The sequence below is a fragment of the Apus apus genome, chromosome 4 (assembly GCF_020740795.1).
Source record: "Apus apus isolate bApuApu2 chromosome 4, bApuApu2.pri.cur, whole genome shotgun sequence".
Lineage (NCBI taxonomy): Eukaryota > Metazoa > Chordata > Aves > Apodiformes > Apodidae > Apus > Apus apus.
This window is the reverse complement of record NC_067285.1, coordinates 59,404,079-59,428,804: the sequence shown is the minus strand read 5'-3', so window position 1 is coordinate 59,428,804 and position 24,726 is coordinate 59,404,079. Positions and strand designations below refer to the sequence as shown.

The 24,726-nt window shown below is 41.1% G+C and overlaps 1 protein-coding gene across 15 annotated transcripts in view; it reads left to right on the top strand.

Annotated features, from left to right (window-relative positions):
- Positions 1 to 24,726, top strand: part of EPHA5 (EPH receptor A5) — a 194,596-nt gene that overhangs the window by 127,735 nt on the left and 42,135 nt on the right. For 9 of the 15 annotated variants that reach the window (XM_051616979.1, XM_051616984.1, XM_051616990.1 and 6 more), the window contains 3 exons: positions 17,038 to 17,162; positions 19,511 to 19,670; positions 23,670 to 23,775. In XM_051616979.1, the coding sequence (XP_051472939.1) occupies positions 17,038 to 17,162; positions 19,511 to 19,670; positions 23,670 to 23,775 (391 nt within the window). The remainder of the gene's footprint in view (positions 1 to 17,037; positions 17,163 to 19,510; positions 19,671 to 23,669; positions 23,776 to 24,726) is intronic. The other 6 variants (XM_051616980.1, XM_051616985.1, XM_051616991.1 and 3 more) reach the window with 1 other exon arrangement.

Sequence of the window (24,726 nt, the reverse complement as noted above, 5' to 3'; positions counted from 1 at the left end):
TTTTGAGAAACAGGCATAATTGCATGTAAGATGCATATATTTATCATGGGAGCTGGCACTTCAGACCATTACAAAGTGTCTGTAGCTTTGCTGTATGCTGCATGTAAATTAATCTAGTTTAGAAGACTTTAGAGCCTGTCCCAGAGGCACTCCCATCATCCAAGTGGTTGTACTGTCAAGTGGTGGTAGGAGAGCTCTTGGAGAGGCACCAGATGTTTTCCATAGCCCTGCTACAATAACATTATGGGTCCCTGATATTTATGCATTTCCAGAGGTTTCCACATTACTGGCTGCAGTATTCACCACTGCCCGTTTTATATACACACATTAAAAAAATTGGTGAGGGCCAGGAGGGGAGTAGTGTTCATCTTCATTTGAGCTCTGTTGTGCAGGGTATTTTGAAACCTGGACTCCTGGGAGCTGCTGGGAAGTGGGTTGCCTGGGAAATAGCCCCAGCTCCATGTGGCAGGCACAGGGCTTTGCAGTCTTAAATGAAAAAATTGTCATTGGGGATGAAACCTGTTCCCTTGTTAACCTGTCAAAGAAAGCATAGGTAGAAGCAGCTTATTGCAGAAATAGGCAAGACTGGAAGTGGTGAATAGGACAGGAACACCTGGCCCAGGTGCTGCTGGACGAGGAGGAGAAAATATAAGGAAAAGCTCATAGGCTGAGACAGGGAGGGTTGACTCACCTATTATGGTCACGGGCAAAACAGACTCAATGTGAGGAAAAGGAATTAATTTGTCACCAATCAAATCAGAGCAGGACAAGGAGAAATAAAAGCAGATCTTAAAAACACCTTCACCCACCCCCTCCCTTCTTCCCAGACCCAAATTACTTTGATCCCAGTTGATTCTCTACTTTTTTCCCCCAAGTGGAACAGGGGGGCAGGGAATGGGGATTGTGGTCAGTTTATCATATGTTGACTCTGATGCTCCTTGCTCCTCAGGGGCATAACTCCTCACAGTCCTTCCCTGCTCCATCACGAGATCCCTCCCACAGGAGAATCCTTCATGAACCTCTCCCACATGAGTCCCTCAAACCGAGGTGTAGTCCCTCAGGAACAGACTGCTCCAGTATGGGCTGCCCACAGAGTCACAGGCCTGCTTCAGGAACAGTCACCTTCCCTGGCATGAGGCCCTCCATTGCTGCAGGTCCACATCTGCTCTGTCATGGTCCTTCATGGGTTGCAGGGACAGCCTGCTGTCTCACCACGGGCTGCAGGAGAATCTGCTCAGGCATCTCCGCTCCCTCCTTCCTCACTGACCTTGTGTCTGCACAGGTGTTTCTCTCACCTCCTACTCTCTTCTCCCCTGCAGGTCTTCTATCAGTTTCCTTTCCCCCTTCTTAAATATGCTATTGCAGAGCTGCTGCCTCCGTTGCTGGTGGGCTCAGTCTTGGCCAGTAGTGGGTCCAGCCTTTTGGAGCCGGGAGAGCTTCCAGCAGCTTCTCACAGGAGCTGCCCTCTGCTTCCCACCTCCCAACCCCACCACCACAACCAGAGCCCTGCCACACAGACCCAACACATAAGGGAAGAGGATTTTCAATAAAAGATCATCATGAACAGCTCAGCACTCAGGGCTTTTTGATTAAAAGTGTTTGGGAAGGAATGGATAAGAAGGATCTCAGTGAAGAAATTTTTTCAGCCACAAGACTAAAGCTACCCAGCAAAGGTGAGGTTGTATACATTCTTCAGCAGAACTTGTTGACTGTGAACCTTGCTGTGCTTTGCCAGGCATGTGAACATCCCTCCCACACATTTCACAGGCTACAAGAGAGAGTGATTTTTTTATTTTTTTTTTTCCTGAGGTTACCCAGCAGTTCAGCACAGGGGCCAGGAAGAGACTAAAAGGGACCAGGGTCTGGTGGCACTGCACTTCACTGGAGTCAAGGTTGAGCCATAGAGTTAAGTTAGTTTATCTGTGTCCTCTTCCCAACGTTTCTTGACTCCTTTTTAGTGCTCTGCGCAGGAATGCAACTTTAGGAATTGAATCTTGGTGTACATCTGAGTCCTTCCTGATGAGGACTGCTGAGTGTACAAGACCATAGATTGGATCTCTTAAAAAATGGAATAGTGCCTTTTTCTGTATTAGTCTGCAGCTGACCATAGGTCGAAGTAGCTTTCAGTTTCATTCATTGCTTTGGCTAATTCAGTACCCAGAGGGGAATATATTATATTTTTCCTTCCTTTAGTGGATCAAATTCTTGTCTTAGTTGTGCAGAAGCTAGTTTTGATGAAGTCAGTGAGACAAATGCAAGACCTGATGTCTCGAGTAGATTTATCTTCCCTCTTTTTCCTCTGGGTGTCTTTGCAGCTGCTGCTTGTGTTTCTGTTTGGGCTCTAGAAATTTTAGCTCTTAACATAATTTTTCCCCAGGGTGTTGAGAAAGCAAGATTCTCTGGTGCATGAAAGTATAGTCATTTTGATTTTCATTCTTTTAACAATGCAGTCTCTTGCAAAATTGCCTTTTTTTCCCACAATTGTCTGAAAATCCCTTTGCCCAAGTCATTTAATGTATAGTCATATTATATTATTTGACATGCCTTACTGAGGAAAAGATGAAGCAGGGAACATCAGATTTATTGTTCAGTCAGTGACTGTGATATTTTTTGAGCTCCCAGAGCTTTATCATAGTGACCATCCTAGGTCTTGTGAGTAGAGAGATGATCTCAAGAATTAGATCACTGAGATGATAATATACTGCTGTGTTAGACAAGATTCATAGTCAAGAGACAACATGGCATTTAATGGCCCTTTTAAATGTCACATCCAGGCTTTAAAAGCCATAGTCTCAGAATAAACAGAAGAGAATGCATCTAGCTCCAGCAGCTTTAAAATGAGCAGCACCCCAGTGATGCCAGTGGGAATTCATGGTCCAGATTTATGCAGCAGATACAAGACTAAACAGCCACTGGAAACCATGCAAGGATGATAGCAGTATCTTTCTTGAGATACAAGGTAAGATGTGCCTACGCAGTCAGCGTGCCTTTCATCTAGCAGGAGAGAGAAGTAAGTAATATGAAGTTCTACTAGAGTGATGCACAAGAAGTTAGGTAGGCATTAATGGCTTGAGTAATTTTGGTAGGTGTACAATAAATAAAATTATTGTGTACTACACAAAGTAATGTATGTCTCTGCAAGCAGTTGCTTGGCAGCTGTATGACTAGATGGGATTTTTTTTTCCCTTTTTCTTAACTATGTAACATTTTGAATGGATGGTAACACTGAGAAAAATATATTTCTGCTTTTCTCAGATGCATTCATCACTGGTAGAAAAAGGCCCATGAGAGAGTAATCCACAGAGCTGAATTCTGTACACTGTAGTGCTATATAGTATAAAAATGCATGTGGACAGTTCACACTGATCAGATGTGGTAGTTCAGTATCTGCAGGCTTTTAAAAATCAGGTTGCATTTATAATTTTTATGGGCTGATAAATGTTACGAAATTGATTTTAAATTCACTGACAGTGTTCAAGGCACATTCAGCTATAAAAAGCACACTTGAAACATCCTTACTTGAGGTTTTTCTTTATTTTTTTTCTGGAAGACTCATGGAAGTGTGCATGTGTATATCTGTATTTAAGTGTTCTTTTCTATTTTGTATTTTAGGTTCTCAGCAAGTAATTGTTGTATTGATTTCTTTTTTATATACTTTTTGTATTAAGTACTCATTTCTAGAACAAAGTTCAGTTATCTCTTAAAATGTTCTAAAAGTTAAGTTGTTGTTGTTTTTAAACCAAATTTACCCCCTTTTTCAAATTGTGCCCTTTCTTTAACCAAGCAGACATCAGTATTAGAAATAAATGTGGTTTTGTGATCAAGGGCATGGGGCAAGATGGGCAGTACTTCAGAAAATCACTGCATGGAAAAGTTTGATAATCTGCCCGCAGGGGTGGATCATTATGGGTTTAAAGGAAGATGAAAACTCAGTGGTGTTTTGAGGGAGGGCTGAATTACCTCTTCTGGCCTTAAAATCTAGGGATATTTATTTAAAATTTATTACCTTGGTTTACCTGCTACATATAAATTTGAAAATTCAAGTTAAATGAGCACGAAACACATTCTGATTAAGTCCAGTGTATTTGTACAGAGTTTTAACAAAAACATTTTAAATATTGTTCTTTTTGTTAAGCCTGCATAACTGTGTGTAGTTCTCTTAGAGCACTTCCGTTTTTTTGGGGGGGGCAGTCTAGCAACATTTGAATACTTCACTGTAATGGAATCCTGATGCAAAACCAAGTCTTTGTTCTTCTTGCATTCACTGCAGTGACCTTGATAATGCAAATGCTTCACCTTTGCTATTCCTTGGATGGTGGTCCTGTAAAAATGGGATCAATTACCTGCATTGCTAGGATCCTGTTTTCAGTATCACTTAATTAAACAGTTAGAGCTACTTAATGGGCTTTCCCCTTGAATAGAAAGGGGGGGGGGGGAAGGGAGAGGGGAGGGTGTTAAATAAAGGAAAATAGAATCTGAATCATTTGAAAGGATGTAATCTCTCTTTTGTTTCTGCCCTAGAGTAGGGATGATCAATTATGTCAGAAGGTATATACCCTCAAATCTACACACAGTTACTTAATCATCCTGCCTGATGCGTAGCGTTCATCATTCACATTTTTAATGCCACTTACTGTTGTCATCTCACATATACACAGGGCACATTTAAGGAGAGAAAAGTCATCCTGATAGGCAATATCCTGGGGAACAGAATAGTGAAGAAACCTGTTTCTGGTTCTTCAGCCTAAGTCGCTTGAGCCCTGACTCCATGCAAACTGTTGTACGTCTGATCTTGAGATGACAGCCCTGTGGATGACTCAAGTCATCATCTAAAGGAAAGCCTTACTGAACTCCCACCTGTACTGGGTGGGTAGCCCTCAGTGGTGCTGTAATCTGCTTTTTCCAAGAGCAATGTGAGCTAACATCATCACAGACCTGTGAAGAATGCAGGCAGCAGCTGGTATTGGTGCAGTAAGCTCTAGTAGCCTGTTATCTGGCTTGTTTGGACTACTTTCAGCCATCTTCAAGGTGCAATTTCAGCCAGCCACTGCATGAGGTGAGTCATAAACATGCAGGGTAATACCAAATAGGGAAGTGTTTTATGTGTTGCGTGTATGGAGACATGCATATATATGCTTTATTTCCTTACTAAACTTCCTGGAGGTCTAGTCCACATCCTGAATAAAGATGAAGGTAAGACAGTTGGAAGGAGCAGGACACTTGCTTAGGCCTATCCAAGACATCTCCTGGTCCAAGTTGGAGAAGAGAGCCAAGAAACTCCCCTGAAGGAGGAACCCCCACTGACTGTTCATGCTGAAATCCCCTTTTCTCTTCCAGCAGTTACAAAGCTGAGAGCAGATGAGTGATGAGTGTAAGGAGAACTTGCCAAAACCAAGTCTCTAGCCCTACTATAGTGGTTGTGAACCAAAAGAGGAATCTGGATGCAGTGAGACTTGTCTTGCTTCCATCTTTCTATAATGAGGTCTTGGGAATGCTGGGTGACATGATGTCACCAAAGCCTCGAGATATATTCGAGAGTGCAGCTTCACAAATGCTAACTCTGAAGCAGTGAGTTGCTTGATTCCTGTAAGCCTCTTCCTAGGCATACCTGGGAATAGTGAAGCTGCTGCTTTTGTTTCACAGCCAGAAGGTGGATGGATCTAAAATGTGGATTTGAGGCACACTTTTTTTCCCCCTGATGTTTCAGAGAGCAGCACTATTGGAAATGCAAACCAAAAAGGCAGAAAATTCCCACTCTGCTATTCTGTGTGCCTGTATCTTGCCTGATGTTTGATCAGTCATGCCCACAAAGCAGTGGGAAATACTACCATGGAAGGACCAGCCACCAGCCAGTATAGGTTGAGGTAAGCAGCATATTGCAGACAGAAACCTGTTTGACCACAGCTCTGCTGCTGAGTAGAAGCTATGTCCATTTATATGTCACATGTGCAGCTACAATTTAAACCATCTGAAATGTCTGTTGCAACCATTTATCTTCTGGATGGCAATCCCACCCTCGGATGCTTAGGTTGTTTTTCTGTTCCTGTAGCATTGCCCTGATCTCCAGAGCTCATGGTGACCCAGCTGAATACACAAGTGCTTAGGACATACCCAGTCAGCAGTAGAAGAGAAGAATTTTACTATAGAGTCCCCATACAGACTGTAGATTGGGATTTAGTGTCCCAAGTGCTCTGAAGTATTCTTTGGTTTGTCTCTATATCCTTTGCAACACCTTCAGAAACCAACTGGAGTAGAAAAGCCTGCCGTATTTTGTCAGGAAAGAAATTATGTGCTTCCCGCAGGAAGATGTCCCTGCAGGGTGGGAGGGTCAAGAGCCATGCTTTCATATGCAGCTGCATTTATCCCATTCAAAACACTCATGTTCATCCCAGACTTTGTGTTGCTTGGTCATGATCTCTGCAGTTTCACCTCAGCAAAGCGATTTCTCACAGCACCCCTTTTTAAGCACACAAATAGTGCTACTGCTTGGAAACAGAGGTTGGAGAGAGTCTTTAAATTATGAAAATAAGCCTTTACCACAAATTTCCCCATTTTTCTTTTTGTCACTCATGTAGGGTTTTTGCTCCATGTTGGAGCTCAGTGTGGTGTTGCCAAGTTGCTTGTGATTTAAATAGAAGAAGCCGGCTGTCAGGAGTAATGCTTGCAGGTATTCCTCCTTTTCTTTATTTGCCTTACAGCAGTGCCTGCAGGCCAAAGCAAAGATTGTGCTGGCAGCATCTGAATAGTTAGTTCCTGCCCCTCAAGTCAAAATAGATAAAGGAATTATAATTATCTTCATTGCACAGATAACTGCAGGGAAAGATCAAGTGACTTGCCCATGGTCATGCTACAAGTCCCTGGCAGCGCAAAGTTTTATTTCCTCTGGTCTGATGCTTTTATCCCAGTGCCATCCTTTTGTGTGAGTAGTCGCTTTCAACAATTCAGATTTTTTCTTAATGTCTCCTGGCACAAATATGCAGGCTGGTAAATGGCATGAAATGCATGTCTCCCAAATCTCTGCCTTTCAAGATATTTTTTATTTTTATCACTCACCTTATGATGCCCAGCTGCCTTTATAGAGCTGTGTGTCTGGAAGAATCTCAGGATGTGCTCATCTAACCTGCTTTAAAACCTGCAAAGACACAGATGCTACAGGTTCACTGGGTGGTTTTTTCCAGTCCTTCATTATTTTTGTCTTTAGAAAGCTGTCCCTAAATTTAATTCTGTGCTTGTCTTGCTCCAGAGAGAGCAGCTTTTTACTTACTTGGCGACCGATGTTCTTTCATTCTCTTTTTTTTCCCTGGGACTGAACAGCTCTGCTTCTTTCAGTCTCTGTTCGTAGCTTTCTCAGCTTCTGCTTGTTCTCTGATTCCACCTTGAATTCCTTCAAACTGCGCTGTATTTTTCCCAACATTCAAAATGGGGCACAGTCCAGAGCTGTTACCTCCCTTGAGCACTTTCCCTTTCTCCCCAAGGACCTGGGAAGCCCCAGCTCTAAGCTGGAGCTCTGCTTCCTTCCTTCCAAAAGGTATGCTTCCATGTTTCACACTGCAAAGGTTATCCCTTATAAAGGTGAAGGTACCCGAATTTCCCTTTGTAGTATCAAGAGATGTTTTCCCAGGCACCTGTAGCGTACTTTGATCTGCCCCAGAGTTGCTGGTTAGCTTCATTTCAATGCTTGGAACTGAGATTTTAGTGCACATGGTACCCATGGTCACTCTTAAGTGCCAAAATATTGGGCAGGATGTCTGTGTTGGCAGCAAAGATGAGATCTGTTAGATTTTGTCTTATTTGTCTGCCATTTCTGTTAAAAACAGTGATAGCCTGTACAGCATTTGCCCTGATCAAGAAAAGCCAGTGTCAGTCTGAAAGAAAGGACAGAATGGGAGTGGGTTTATGCTCACAGGTATAAATAACCTTTCAATTTCAGCTGTAGTCACTTTGAAGTTTTATTATTCTAAGGGTTTGTCCTAATATAACCTGTTTTGATACATTATTTAAAAAAAAATAAAAAATAAATTTCAAGCTTTCTGGCCTTCATTGGAGAGCTTGCTTATGGAAGAGATCTGGACCATGGGTCTTCAAAGCTCAGAGTCCTGTCAAAGGTAGTGGGCTAATGCTTTTCACCCATTTATGTGAGAGAAGAGGCGATGGTAAGAGGGACCAAATACCACAGGAAATCCAAAACTAGCTACCATGGCAATTAAGGACTTTGCCCATTTTTACCTCTGACCTGTTGCACCTCTTTAGTATCTGTTCTTTAAGTGGAAACATAAGGATTTTATTTAGCTGCCTCTAATTTCACTGGGGTATTAATAATTTGGCTGGAATATTAGGATTCATCAGCAAGACTGATTGGTGTATCATACAGAATGGCAGGAATTCCTTGGCAGAGAAGGAAATTTCCCAGGCAGTTAAAAAATGATCCATGCATTTACTGGGCTTAGAGCTTAATAGCAGCTGGAAGAAGGATGCAGCAAGTGTTTTATAAAGAAAGGAGCCAATTTAGGAATGAAGAAGGGGAGTTACGGTAGGGAGCAGGAACATGCACTTTTAATGCATTTTATTCAGTAGCTTAGCTATGGTTTGGTTTGGTTTTGTTTTTAATGGTGTGTCATTTTTAAAAGGAAGCTTTTGTTTAAATGCAAATAAGATACTAGGTTACCGATAATAGGGAAGGCAGTGGTAAGTGTGCTGGAAGCTAACCTGATAAATGCACTCAATAATGAGAATTCTACTGCAAAATGCTGAGCCCTGTGGCTGTGATCCAGCAAAGTGCTGACAGCAGTGGTAGCACTCATGTGCTTAAAGTTAAGCATTTTCCTACAACAGTTTGATGGATCAGAGCTGGAGTCCTTACCACCTTGCTAGGAGTGAATTTATAATAAGTCTTGTGAGTCAATAGTATTTATTCTTAGGCTTCACAACTAAACCACTAATGGAATGTAGGGAAATTACAGCTCTTCTGTGGTGTGAAGGAATCTGACTCTGGTCTTAACCACAAATGGTTCCCCAGATTTGAGAAAAAAATAATATATTGATTTCCAGAGGACCTAGAAAAACAAAAAACTGGTATTGCAATTCCCTGTGGATCTGCACCCTACAGCAAGATACTCCTTTATGCCTCTCTTCCCTGCTCCAGCAACCCTTCATCTCAAGTATGCCTTAGCCTTGGGTGCAGGTACTTGCTAGGAACAGCAGAGAGCCCTTTTTCCTGAGCCCATGCAAACTGTGGTGCCCTAATGTCACACTTTCCCTTCCCAGGCTTGCAATAAATGAGAGCCCAACAGAAACTGTCTGTGCAGGATTCAAGACTCAGGGCTGATGCTGCTGTAAGTACAGATGAATGTATGCTAAGCCTGGCAATTGAAAAGAAGTTTCCCAAACAGTGAATTATGGCTATGATCAGGTTTGCTAGGCAAACTTTTTTCTATTTTATTTTATTTAGGCATCTGTAGCTTTGTGAGGGGGATTTTGCATCACTGTGAGTGTGACTCTGGCTTTGGAGTCCCTGCAAAATACATGAGTGTTTGCAAGCATTTAAGACTCAAGGGCAAAAAATTACCTCAAGTAATGTTACAAAGCATGGTGTCCTTTTTAGCCTTTGTTACATAGACAGTCCTTAAAACTGTCATATACCAGTGCTCCTGATGAGTTGTTCGATGTGTTTGTTGAATGAACAAGCTGCAGGTAATACTTCCCTGCTTTACCCTCACAATGAGTGTGCTCAGTATTCTACAGTTGTCCAAGATAAGTTTCCTTAGAAATCACAAAAGAAATTAAAATAACAGTGTGGAGGATTTCTTGACAGCTGAAGTGCGTGGTTGTTTCTCATTTCTCTGCGTCCCAACTAGTGGACATTTCCAATGGTGACTGTGCTAGTTGGCTCAAGCTATCTGGAGATAAACTACTGCTAATGCCATTATTCTCATTTGCAACTCTTAAAAGGGGAGTTCCTGTCACCTGCAGTTTTCTCTTGTGATATCTGGTCATGTTTTCCTAAAGCCCTGTGACTGCAATTGTGTGGATTGGCGGGCAGCTTCTTCTATTTCAGAGTACACGTCTTGCATCCAGGATTGCCAGGAGCTGAAAGTATGTCTGTAAATTCCGTAAACAGAAGGCAAATGGCAAGAATCCAATTTATTTTTTGAAATAATGTGCTTTTAAGAGTCTTGCCCAAGATATGCAGTGCTGGGAGATGGTAGTGATATATGATAGATTCCATTAAATACTCTGGCTCTATTGTATATGGTGTGTTGTGCATATGAGGAATGACAAAGTAGTCGTGCCTCAAAGGCTCCACAGTTTAGTGCCCAGATCCTGTCATGTCTTCATGCTCTGCTAGTAATGTTGTTGCAACTGCAGTGTATGATAGATGTGTCATAGTGTAGCTTCATTATGCTAATTTTTTTTTTTTAAGTTATGTGCTTTTTTTGTGGCAAAAGTGGTGATTTTTGGAAACATTTGTGCAGTCAGCAACAAGGCATGCAGAAAGGAGTGCTGCAGGTGAGATGTTGCACCACCTGCCTGGGTTGCATCCACGATGGCAGGCTAGGGTAAAATATTTTGTGAATGACACAGCTGGCACTGGCTACATCCCCTGTCCTTCAAGGAGTATGTGTTGAGCTCTGGTTTCTTACAATTGACACCATATTTTCATTTAAAGGAAAACACTGCATATAAATTCTTTGAAGTTATGCATTTTATTGTTTTCTTAACTTACGCGCCAATAAACAGTAATCAGTCTTAATAAGAAAGGGACTTGAACGTCTCTCCTATGAAGAGAGGCTGCGAGAACTGGGCTTTTTAGTCTTGGGAAGAGAAGGCTGAGAGGGGATCTTATTAATGTCTGTAGGTATCTGAGGGTTGGGTGTCAAGAGGAAGGGGCCAGTTTCTTTTTGGTGGTGCCCAGTAATAGGACAAGGAACAATGGATATAAGCTAGAACACAGGAAGTTCCACCTCAACATGAGGAGAAACTTCTTTACTGTGAGGGTGACAGAGCGTTGGGATAGGCTGCCCAGAGAGCCTGTGGAGCCTCCTTCTCTGGAGACTTTGAAAACCTGCCTGGATGCATTCCTGTGTGGCCTGCTCTAGGTGATCCTGCTCTGGCAGGGGTGTTGGACTAGATGATCTCTAGATGTCCCTTCCAACCCCTAACATTCTATGATTCAAACCAGGAGCATTTCTGTGCAGTGGGGATGCTGGTAATTAAAAACATCAGGTTCACAAAACCATAGCATCCATCCTGCTCTCTTTGCAGTTAGCAAAGGTGCTTTTCTGTCATCTTAGGTCTGAGGATTAGAAGTCTAGAGAGGAATTATCTGAGGAAAGCTTTGTCAAAGGAGGAACACGGTCTCTAAGAGATTTGAGCAGCAATTTGGGTTTCACCCTTCATGAACGCAACCCTGTGTTCAGCTGGGAGGCATCAAGGTCTGGAAGTACCTTGACTCTGTGTCCAGCTTGGGCTTCAAGTCATGTTCTGCCGTCAAGCTCAAGGAGCTGCATTTAATCTTTTAGGGACTGGGATGGAAACCACCTGAAAGAATGCCCCTTTTCATATGAGATAAGTCTGTTTGCTTGGTTTAGCCATGGACTCACATTACAAAAATGGGGTCGTGCCTTTGTCAGGGCCACTGAGTGCTCGAATTGGGTTCCTGTTTCATGTGTGACCTCTTTAGTTTCAAGGCACACATCAAGGCATCTCAGGTTTTGAAGGCATTCAAAATGGAGGTGGATAACTGAGATTGTAAATTGGTCTAAGATCTGACACCTCAGGTGTTCACCTTTGGAGATAAAAGATGTGAAGAAACACTGTTTGTTTGTTTCCAGTGAAATCTGAAGACTGTGTTCTCGTTTTGATGTTTGATCCATGAAGGACCAGTGTGAAGTCCCAACCTACTCAAGAGATGCCTTGATAAATCATTTGAAGGAAGATGATCTCCATGTATGAACTGTGTTTTAGGATTGGGCTCATATTTGACAAGGTTTTTGGACTTAATCCTGGGGCTAAAATTTACCCCTTGCACTATTAGGGCCTGTGCATCATTGAAATCCCATGTAAGATCTCAGGTAGAATTGAAATGGCATTTAATGCTACCTAGTCCAGGCACCTTTCATTCCCTGGGCTCAGTTATCAGAAGCATTTAAAAGCACTTGCAGATTGTAGTTTGTTTTTTTTTTTAAATTATTTCTTCTCAAACCATTGTTTCTGTTTTAACTAATGTGTATATCTTGTTTAAAATAAATCTACTGCTTAAAATCACCTGTTATTTCACAGGCCTGTAGTGTGACTTGGTGAAAAATGCAGGTTCTGCTCCAAACTGAAGTCACCAAAGACCTGAAAAAAAAATTCAATAATGTCATTAATTAGAAACTGAGTGAAAAATTGCAGTATACCAGGCTTTTGAAGTGGAACCAGAATTACTTGTCTTGTGGTTACTCTTCTGACACAGGTTTCATTTTCTTCTATTAAACCTGACTTTATAAGTACTTAAGTGATAGCATAACTGTTTGGTTACATGATGACATGTGAAAGTATTGATTTAATCACAAGCATTAATTTGACTTTTAAATCTTCTGTCATAAATTCAGACCACAAAAGAAACATGGTATCACATGGAGGAAGAAACCCCAAAGTGTTACCACAAGGTCTGAAGTGTTAGATCCAAAACATTTGCACATACAGGAATATAATCACAGCAAAATAAATTGCAAAGACATGAAAAGCACATGAGCACCCATAATATAGATGTCTCTAAAAGGTGATGTCCGTATCTCTAGATGTCTAGGTCACAGTTTTCTATAACAGCAGCCAGGAGAGAGATGGTAGCAGAAAGATCATCTTCTTTTATGCCTTATTTGTCTTTGGAAAAGGACCAGTAGTCCCAGTAAGTGGAGAGCCAAAGGAAGCAGAGATGCCAGCCCCTTTGCCTGTGTAAATCATCATTTCTTCCTGGGCTACTGTGGCTTGCTCCAGATCAGGATCTGGATCTGAACTGGCAAAAACAAAGGTGGATTGAAGGTCCTGGGCTTGTGGCTTGTTTTTTTGACACTGAGTGTGAAGCGAGCTAAGTTTGGGGTTGTTTTTTTTTTTTGTTTATTTTTTGTGGTTTGTTTGTTTTTTAATCAGAAGTGGAAAACTTCACCAGCTGTGGGGTAGGGGTGAGAGAGGGAGCCATTAGCTGTTGTTCGTGCCAGAGTGACAAATACCAAAGCAAAAGCAATTGGACTTGATAGATCTTTACATAGACCATGAGATGTAGAAACTGGATTATTTGTTTTCTTTTGATGCAGTGGTCATTCACCTGATAACATTAGTTTCTCTTAAAATATAATTAACATTTTATTCTACTGAGCATCACTATATGTTAGATGTTAGTGGGACACAGCACAGTACATTGTAAATACTGGGTTTGGTGCCTACAGGGCTAGTTCTGTGCTGATGTCATTATCAAATGGAAGAATGTCCTTAAAGGTCTATTCCTCATGAAATAATCTTTTGCAGTTATTCAGATGTGACTAATGATGTATCTTCTGTTAAACTTTATTTATGTGGTATGTTCCCTTCTTAAGAAATGTTAGAAAGAAAACAAACAAACAGAAAAGGTTGAACCATTTTCTGTGCTTTTATTTGCTTCCTGTTTATTTTTGGTCTCAGGAAAGCAAAAATGTCCATTAACAATTTCACACCTTGATGCATCTTTCTGTTCTTGGATGGCAAACATAAACATAAATGATATAATATCCCTCTTTCATTTTGAGTGTCTTGCTGAGAAATTAATGCATACGTGGAGATTACTTGTAAAGCAACATGAACAATTCACAATGTATACCCACCCTTTGTAGTGTCAAGGCAGGGATTTAAAAAAGCCTGCCTTCCTACATAAGAAACATGGGAGATTACAGCTTTATGTGTCTTGACTCTTACATGAATTTATTTTTTTACATGTTGCATGCCAAATAGAAGTGCTCCGTGGCTTGGCTTCTTTCTATTAAGAGGATATGCTGCCCTTGCAGAAGCAGTGACCTTTGAAAAGCAAGTCTCAAGTAATCCTTTTATTTTCCTGAGATCATATAGCACAGTATCCTGTTGCAGGCTTTTAAGATGGAATGATTGCAGACTTTGTCCGCTCGCCTGGGTTGGATTACATTTTGTTTGACAAAGAAAACTCTAAAATACTTATACCTTCCTTCCTTCCATTCAGAGCATGGTAATCTTTGTGCACTGAGGATGCAGAGTAGTTGCTGTATCATGACAGCACTGCTGGGATTTATTGAATTTACTTAATTGGCCTTTATCTCATGGTTACACTTTAACGCTTCTTTTGAAGGAGATTCAAAAAAGGATACAGTTACTCCATTTCTAATTTACTTTGGGAGTTGGGTTACTCATTTTCTTATCTTGCCTCCTTTTCCCAGTAGAGCAGAACATTCTGCAGAGCCATGATTGAGCATGTTAGAGACTTGTACTGTGGGACATTTAAGTTCATGAAGCTCTTAAGTAGCTGGGCCTTTTCCACACTGCTTTTTGAAGAGGATGCTCTGTCTTACGGGGGCATAGGAAGTTTGATGGGCACTTTTGGATGGCTGGTGGTGCATTTTGTTTTGTACTGGGCTGGTGCATGCTAAGGAGAGCTCAACTCCCCTGAACTTCCCAGGTAAAGATTTTGCAGCAGAGTTCAGGAGCACTTGCATCATTTTCTTGTGAGCCTTGGTCCTATAAACACATTAGGAAACCACAATAAAATGGATTAAAAGTTCATTATTTGTTCAGGCAATTTTGACACTGAGAATTGCATGGCTTTCGCCTCCCAGAGAGGCATTTGATATCAGGGAGGTCTGAGGTCTTCCCTCACTGCACTTCTCAAGTTTGCTTTTTCTGATAGGAGTTTAAAAGATTTAATGCTCAGCTCCATCCTGCCAGACCTCTGCTGCCAGCTCTGCAAGCCTGGGATAGGTGTTGCAGGGATTTGAGGGCATTGGAGAACAGTCCCAGAGGGGCACAGGTTCCTTTTTCTGAGTGCTTTGGTGTCACCATCCCATATATCTAGCATCCAAGTGGCTCATTTTAAGAAGTGATCAGTATTGTCTATTTTACTAGGGTTGTAGAATTGCTGGTTAGGTGAGACTTGTTTTCCAATGCCTCTGAAAACCATGTAGCTCCCTTTTCATTAGAAGGGGAGTTCACTACTCACTGTGTCTTCTCTGGGCTAACACATCTAACCATACACATATTCATGGACCACGTATCTCACACAAGTCAAATTTGTGTGCACATGCATGCACAAGTATTTAGACACCTGAATTAATTACTGGGAAGTCCTATACTAGACTACCAGTTTGAGTCTAGGTTGTTATTCGCCTTCACATAGCCCAAAAAAATTACAGAGGACATCAGCTGAGGATAGGGTGGCTTTTGCAGATGGAAAATTGTTGGTGATCACTGTGCAGTGCCTCCGTAAACACAGAGTCATTCAGATGAAGGTGGCTTTTTCTTGCTTAGTGGAGCAATTGTGAGCCTGGTGGTGGATGCACAGCTAAAAAGCAAGCAGCTTGATGCCAGCTCTCCAACAGAAAACGATATGGAAACAGCCAACACCTTTCAGGATCCTCCAAGAGCCAAGCGGAGAAGAGAATAGTAAACAGGTGTGAGAAAAGCTGGGGCTGAAAAGAGACTGGGAGTTTCCTTTAAAGAGAAGGCTTGCTGCTAGCCTTCAGTCCAGGGGTAGTTGTCTGAAGCTCTTCCCTTACTTTTTTTGGATGAAGGTCAGACCTGGCAAAATTAATTTTTTTGCTGTCTTTATTTAATGGGTTGGGCTGTTTTGTGGGGTTTTTGTATTATGATAATTAGGTAGTCCTGCATATAGGAGAAGTCTTTTTTTTTAAGTAATTCTAAATACATTTTGGAAGATAAAATGTGGACATTGCCACTGCTTTTTGCACTTAGTTCCCCATATGGCCACAAAGGTCTTTGCTAGACATCTTCCCAGGCCCCCTGTCAAGAAATGGCATGTCTGGAGGGTGTGTCAAGGCCCTTGGCAGGTGTGGGCTATTTGTTTCCTCTGGAGAAGCTGCTTTTGGTCCTGTGAATCAGAGTCTATGAATTTCTTCTATCCCCTTTTCACTCAGTGTTGTTTCCTAATCTCTGGTATAAAATAGCTGGGGTGTTAGGGTTGCATTGCCCTTAGCAACTTTTGCTAGGGAGCTGGCAGGGCTGGTAACAACCACGAAATGAAAAGTCTCTGCAGATAGCAGACTGAAAACAAAGGATCAAACCTGTTTCTGATGCACCTGTGCAGCAAAGGGCAGATAACCTTTCAGGGCTGCATCTTAAAACAATAAGCAGAGCTGGTGTAGCTGCTTTCATGCTGAGGCTTGCCCAAGCACTCTGTGAACTTCCAAACCATGGTTGCCATTAAAATCTTTACAGTTGCCATTTGCAAGGAATTAGCATCACTATGTGAGCTGTAACACCCCAGCAATATTTATGGAGAGCAATTGAATTATAAAGGTTGTAATGGGCTTGCTACCCTGTTCCTTGCATTTGGGAGAAGGGGGCTGAAAGATGCCTGGGCTTTAACTACTGCACAAGCCAAAAAATAAATAGTTAAGGAGCCCTCGTAATCTAAGGTCTTCGAAAAAGACAAGTCTTCAAAGCACCTGAAAGAAAGCAACATGTAATCAATTTGTAATTCTGATAACATAGCCTCCTGACACATTTGAAAAGGCAAAGTGTTGGGTCAGTGTGTTTCAAAAGTGCTTGAAAACACAACACTAATGTGTAAGCTGCTGATGGTAGTTCATGTTACTTTGCTCAGGTAGATGATGCTGGTCAGATCCTCAGCTGCTGAAAATCTGTGCAAGCTCAGTTGTTAAAAATGGCAAATACCACCAAGGTGAAAACTGACCCCACTGATCTGCGGTTGCTAAGGATTGCCTTGTGTTTGAGGATGTGCTGAGGAGTTTGATTTCGGCAGGGGTGGAAGGTCTTACTAACCATGGTTTTTGTCTGTTCTGTTTTTTTCCTGTCTTGCAGCACCTTCTCCAGTCAGTAGTATGAAAAAAGGGAAGATAACTAAAAATAGCATCTCCCTTTCCTGGCAGGAGCCAGATCGACCCAATGGCATCATCCTGGAATACGAAATCAAATATTTTGAAAAGGTGTGATGGACTGATTGCTGAGCATCCCAAGTACCTTCTCTTTACTGTCCTCTTCTTTTAGTTGTAATTATTTGAGTCACGGAAGGGAATGGACCAATTTTATGCATAAATCAATGTTAGATTGATTTTGCAGTAAATGATTAGGAAGACTTGAAATGAGGGTGTTGTTTTCCATTAGTGTGCCACTTCTTTTGAACAAATACATTAAATCTGCCTGTCAGATTCCTCTCCTGCCTTATCACATTAATATAGAGCTTGCTCATTTGTTAAAAATAGGAGAGGTTGAGCAAGGAGAGTCTGTCTCTTCCCAGAAACATCAGGCTGTCCCTTGCTTTTGTTTGGCGTTTCAATTTCTCATTTGGCTTTGCATCCACAGTGTAAGGAGAGGAGACAGGTTTTGTGGAGAGATTGTATCTGCTCTGATGTTAAGAAGCACATCCTGGTTTAAAAGCTTGCCTGGATTTTCCACCTCTTGTTCTTGGTCTAATGGAAAACTCTCTCCTCCTACAAAACCTGCCTGTCTTCATTTCAAATGACGACTTGTTACCTTCCTGCAAAGTTGATGCAATTTAAATGAAAACAATGAGGAAGGCACTTTGTCTTACTAATATCTTTTGAGCAATGCAGCCTTTGCAGAAGTTGACTGAATAGCCAGTTCTTGTCTTAACCATGATTGTAAGGTTTTCTTTTTTCTTCTGGAGCAGCCAGGCTTTCTACATGAAAATAAGGGGAAAACAATGAAATTGAGCCACAATTCACTTTTTGGGGTGGTTGAATTTCTATTTTAAGGAAGATCTTTTGTTGGTTCTGCCTATGACCTAGGTGTTTTTAAACAAATTGGATGATGAAGGGCTTAAAACACTCTAGTTGTGGTCCAAAACTAGTCTCAAATAGCTCCAGTAAATAGTTCTTCAAAGGCAAGTCCTTCACAGGGAGGTAGCTACAGATGCTCCGAGTTTACAGGGTCTTGATTTATTTCTTTCAAACTGATAGCAAAGCTTAGTGTTTTCTGAAGGAAAGCTCAAGTCTTTAAAGATTTGCAGTAGCTCACAGTGTATTGAAAGCCTAATTAGGCTGACATACAAGCAAAAATATGACCTAATATTCACTTATTGCTTTTTAACTAGTCATTGTGTTAGATTTGGGGTGTCATCCTTAATCTTTCTTGGTTTTTGCTGCTGTCATGTATATTGTCTTGATTTTCAGCCCTTTGTAAGGGTGAATTCACAGTACTCATTTCCAAGGGATAAGAATTACCTATATTCAATGTTTTGGAAAAACTGAGTTTTGTTAGATGACATTCCTTTCAGTGAAATCACTTCTTAATAATAAGAAAAAAAAAAGCACACACACACTTCTCCAAAATAGTCTTTTGTAGCTACAGGCTTCAATGAGAAAACCTGTACTCCTATATTTAGAGACTCCCAGGGTCTTATCCAGGCATATTACTGTCTATGAAAAGTTGCCCATAAAATTAAAAAGAAAAATATGTTCAGATCCGAAGAACTGTGCAGAAATCTTCGTAGGGAATTACTAAGAATTCCTGTTTCCCTCATAATAATTTGAATCTGAGATAATATAATGAATAAAAAGCAGTTTTCAAGTTTGTAGATCTTAATTTATGAGCTCTTGTCTAGATTATGTGTTACAGTAAATAATTCTAAAAGTAATTACCGAGCATTTGAGCGAAATTTTAATCAAAGGACTGAAACTCTCTCACATTAGAAGCTGATGTAAGTGAAGATTTATTTCAGCAAATATTCTTCCGATTTTTTGCTTCAGAAGAACAATGCAAAATTATGAATTTTCCTGGAGTTTTGCTTTGTTATTCCCTTCTCAAGGTTTAATTTGTGGTTTAATTCTAGAAATGCCATAATAAAGTTATATGATGTGTAATATATTATTTTCTTTTAGGCCTAATTACATTACTGGGAAGTTGTTTTGGTATAAATTAAAATTTCCTCTAGCCCATGCTTTGAGGTTGATCTTTGTAGGATGAACCTTTCCATTGCCCCAAGCTGTGTACATCCCCGGCAATGGAAAGCTGCTCTTCCTGCAGATGCTGGTTTGGTCTCTGTATTGTCATTTATGAGTGGAAAGTCCCCCTGGTCAGTTTTGTACCGCTTATAGTAATTGATTAGAAAAGAGAAAATCAGAGCACACATTTTGTACTGCAGCAAGGGCCCTTGGGGTTAGTGGGAGGGGTGATTGAGGAAGAGATCCGTAAAAATCCAAATGTCAGGCATCCTTTTTAACATTTTAAGAGTCTGTCTTCTCTGAGAGCCACTATTTCTGTGTTTGAAATTTGTGGGTTGTTTTTTTGGGTTTTTTTTGGTGGATGTGAAAAGGACCAGGAGACAAGCTACACCATCATCAAATCCAAAGAGACGACGATTACAGCAGATGGCTTGAAACCAGGCTCAGCGTACGTCTTCCAGATCCGAGCCCGGACAGCGGCTGGCTACGGTGGCTTCAGCAGAAGATTTGAGTTTGAAACCAGCCCAGTGTGTAAGTTCTTTTAGTTGCTGTCAGCCCGTGTTTCCAGAATGGTTATCAGGAAAAAAGTAAGGGAACTTATCCATTCGCAGAGAGCTCTTCCTTGTTCTGGCCTTAACCCTAGATTTTGAAAGTAAGAGGCACATCATGACTGTGCACTAGTGAGGCACATGTGTGTGCACATGGTGAGGCAGGAGATGAAGTCAGGAGGCCTTCAGGCTCCAGAAATTCATACCATTTCCTGCTTAGAAAAGTCTTGTATTTATGAGAGCTGATGGAGAGGACAAGAGCTCTCCTCTCAGGAGAGACAGAGGAAATGAGACCTTCTTCTCCACACATTTTAATGGCTGTCTGCAGGGAATGCTGAGCTCTCTTAAATATCTGAGTCTGGGGAAAATACCTTGAAATGGTGCCTCTCTGCTAGCAGAAGAGTTGAGCCAGCACTAGTGTCTTTTGGTGTAAGTTCCTGTCAAGTTGAAAGATGGTTTCTGTTGGCTGCCAATGCCACAGCCTCGAGGAGAGGAGTTTGACTTGTGATCAGAAATGGGAAAAAATGTGCACTGCAGATGCAGAAGTTTTGGTTGGCCTGTTACAAATTCATGAGGTTTGAAATGTTTTAATTTATTTTTATTTATTTTATTTTTTTTATTAGTCTGATCATCCAGGTCTGGATTCTGGAGCAGATTCTGTGACAGGTTGAACTCTGAAGGCACTCAGAGGCTCAGCTGCTCTCTTTGCCATGTTCAGGCACAGATGTAGGGAAATTGTTTTTGTCCCGAGTACCAAATTTTTGCAGAGGTATAAAAGATAAATTTTTCCCTCGGAAAATATGTCCTCTGTATTTCAATTTTTACAACTCTCATTTATTATTTTTTTATAATGTTTCTATGGAAGAAAGAAATTTTGTGGTGGAAATGCTCTGCTCATTCCTGTGGGAGAGAGCCTATTTTCTGTATGTTTTCCTTGGAAATTTAAATCGTCAATACTTTGATTACTCTTATTCCAGTTCATATAAAATTCATGATCTTTGAGAAGGAGATGCCAAGTTGTCTTTTCAATTCATGCTGCCTTTGAAGCCATAATAGATTTTAAAGGAATCATTATACGTGTGTAGATGTAGCTGTGGAACCAGTGATTGAACTAATACAGTGCAAATTGCATCATGATGCAAACATTAATGCAATAAGAATGGTCTATTTGATGTATTTATTATATTAACCAATAATCATGCATTATAAGTAGCAAGAAAATCATGTTATGCTGAAAATTATTCTATATTATACTAAGGAAATTTTGCTTGCATTTGGAAAGTTTCTAGTTTAGAGTAATTTGAGTCATAGTGTTCCAGACTGTTAATAAATAATATATTAAATGTATGCACATTTGATCCAGTGATATCGGTACCTACAATCCTGATCCAAAAATAATGACACTTTCATAAAACCCATCGTGTAAGTATCTGTGTTAATCAGGATTTTTTGAGGACATCACCTTTAAATCCCTCGAGTCATTTAGTCACACCAGCACCCCAGTCTTTTTAATGTTTTAAAGGCAAAGGAGTGGGTGTTTCTCTGATATTACGGAGCTGCCAGCATAGTTGGAGGAACACCCATTGCATGGTCCCTAGTTTGGGAGCTGGGAATTCTTCCTCTGTTGGACTTGACCTCTGGCTGAAGCAGGGCTTCACCAGATGTTTAAATGCTAGGTAGAAATGAAATGCAATGCCAGCCTTAGTATATTGCAAAATGTAGATCCATTTGACACATAGAACCTTTAAAACAAGATATTTTTTTTTTCTTTTCCAAGGCCATATATATATATAAAGTCAATATTAGTACCAGCAGTGTGACCCGACTCCCACTGCTTTCCTGCACATCCCAGAGAATCTGAAAGCAAGTACAGATCAAAATCTCATTGCTACATCAAAAGTTCACATCTGAACCTCTTGTTAGAGCCAAAGCAAATTGTTTTGATTCAAGCCCAAATGAAAACCTTGCAGTGACTGTTGTGAGAATCAAAAACAGCCTCCAAAGTCGTTTGGACCGAACAACAGGTTTTGTTTCTGCTTTGCAAGATTTCTGTAAAGTTATTTTTAATACACTTGGAGGAAGTACAAAAAAACAGCCTGAGAAATGCAGTGGGGAGGTGGAAGCTGTAACCTGTTTTGGACTTTTCTCTTATCCAAATTTCGGGGGTTTTTTACATACTGCTACCTGCATGTGCAGTTCTGCAGAGCACCATGATGCAGCCAGGACTGCATTTTTCAGGGGAAGTTTTATATTTGGGTAGAAGCTGCTGCTGGATGTATCCATTTGCTGCTGTCCTCCTTTCCAAATGCCACCAAATTTGTCTAGTCCTGGTAAAACTAAGCTTACCAAGTGCTGGCTTTAGGCTGAATTGGTGAACTAATTCATCTGGCCAGCCAGGCAGGAGTGGGAACATGTCACCAAGTCAAGGAGAGGTAGTGCAGGTTCTCCACTTGCCTTGAGTGGCAGTAAGGTCACAGCTCAGCTTATGAAGTCAGGCTTTTTAGCTGCCATAGATCACAGCAGGATTTATCTCATTTCCCCATCCCTCGAGCTGTGCAAAAAACCACCAGTCACATCTTAATGTCCTCCTTTAAATGTTTTTCTTTTTAATTATTTTGTCAAGAAAGCAATAAAACATCATCTTAAGGAGCCTCTATAAATTTGTGAGGCTAATAAAATATCTGAATGATGACATGGGTTTGGAGCAGTTAACATTTAATATTTAATGTATCATAGCCAATCCTTCTGAAATCATTTACATTGTTGTAGCAGGTCTGCACCACTTGCAGTTGAGCGCCAGAGAGCTCCCCTATGAAGAGCTACTTGAAACCTATTGCAGATCAATGTTTAATGCCATACCTGTTCGTCTTTATTTTCTTTTGACAATTAATATGGGACTATATTCAGTTATTTTATAGCCTCCATAAAGTTAATCCTGTACTAAGGACCCGTTTTTACTTCAATCGTTTAGTTAAAGGCTTCTTCAGTGCAAAATCGATTCCTGCTGCTCCCTGGGGTAGATGAAGCTTCATCTGGGGCTGGCACAAGGATAGGAGCTCTAACAAGGTTTTTCCCCACACAGAGGCAGTGCCTACACCAGAGAGCTGCTTTTGTGGGGAGGAAGCCAGATTTGTACCTCGAGGTGGTTAAATATGTGCAGCTAAAGAAGCTGGCAGTGGAGAGGCCAAGGGGAGGAGGCTTTGGTTGCTATTTGGGGAACCCCACATGCAAACCCTTGTGGAGAGATGGGTTCCTTCCTCTGCAGTGCAAAGCAGATAAAGAAGATACAAGTGGTGGTGGCGTTTCCATTTTACAGGCTGCTTGAGCTTGCTCACCTGCTTTTACTTAACCTCAGTTAAGTAAAGGCTTAACCTTTCTGCTGGCATCTTTATCACAGGGCTTGTCTCTTGCCTTTTGGCGGAAGGCATGGACTGGGACAGTTCTGCTTCCCTTGGCCAATAAAAAGACCAGCCAGCGTATGTGTCTTAGCAAATTCTGGCCATGTGCTATAGATGCCACAAGGAGTTAGTTTTTTATTGTTTGTAGCTTCCTGAAACCCAGGTAATGCCATTTATCTTGGAGATCTCACGTCTCTTAACAATAACATTTCATAAATGTTCTCTCTGCAAATGGGAACCTCCTGGCTTTTCATAGTTTATCTCTGTGATTTCTAATGCAGCAAACCAAGGAAGACAAAATTGAGTTTGCAAACTCACAGTCTGCCTTCTGCAACACTTTGCTTTCTGAATTCAGTGATGAGATGCAATTTTGTTGGGTTTTTGGCATGGTTTTGCATGTGGTTTTGGTTTCTTTCCACTCGTTTCCTTTCCAAACTAGAAACAGACAGCAAAGGGGGAAAACATAAAGCGTAAAAGAAGAACTCATAAGACTTGAAACCTCCCTGGCAGCCTCTCTAGAAAGACTTATGTGAGTGCTGACTATCATTTTGACTTCAATCTCTATTTTCTGTTTCTCGTCTCAGCAGTAGCTGCATCCAGCGACCAGAGCCAGATTCCTATAATTGTTGTGTCTGTAACAGTGGGAGTCATTCTGCTGGCTGTTGTTATTGGTTTCCTTCTCAGCGGAAGGTAAGAGAAGAAGCTGTGTATTTATACTTCTCCAACTTTTGTAGTAACTTTTATCTGACCGACTGATTAGCACAATTTAGGCAAAAGCAGCATGTGAACGAAGCTGTCGAACAGCAGCGCTGTAAAACAGCACGAGGGTGAGCTGATTGATCTGTTTGGACAGGCAGGAATGGCAGAGGCTTGCTTACAGATGTAGTTCACTTCCCAATGATTTTCTTCTCTATGTAGACTGACCTTGATTATTCAACTTGATTCTCACAGGAGTGTTTTCAAATTCCTTTAAAAATAACCAGAACATATTATTACAGGTAAAATATTCTGAAGTCTGTATGTTTGCACTCAGAGCTCACAAGGGGCTTTGCTCACAGAGAAAAGTTAATTTCAGAAAGACACAAAAAAAAAATAGAAGAAAGAAACCCAGCCGAATGGCAAAACATCCCAAGTTTTGGTCAGGTCTGGATTTCATTTTTCATGTGTAGGACACCGATGTGTTCCCCACACACTAGTAAATTATGCAGAGAGCTCCCTGTCTGATGGAAGACGCTCAGCTTCAAACCATCAAGTGATCCCATTGACTTCTCATGTACTTAAACGTAGGCAAGTGATGAAAGCCTGGGCTATGCTATCTTTGACAACTGTAACAGAAGTTGATGGAACTTGCTGGTGAACAAGGGATTGTAGTATTGGGGAAGCATCTGCCTTGTATCAGAATCAGTTTGTAGTGTGGCACTAAATTTGTATAGCAGCCAGCAGAGAAGGCACTTTCTTCGTATAACTTACATTTATAATTACACTTTTTAAATTACTGTTGTCAAACAATGCGACATCCGACATCCTTCATGCAAAGCAACATGAGGTGCACCTACTGATAAAGCTGCATTTGATTTTAGTGCAAAGTAAGCGTCTATGCTTCTGAGGAACCCACCGTTGCTTTCATGATACAAGTCTGTC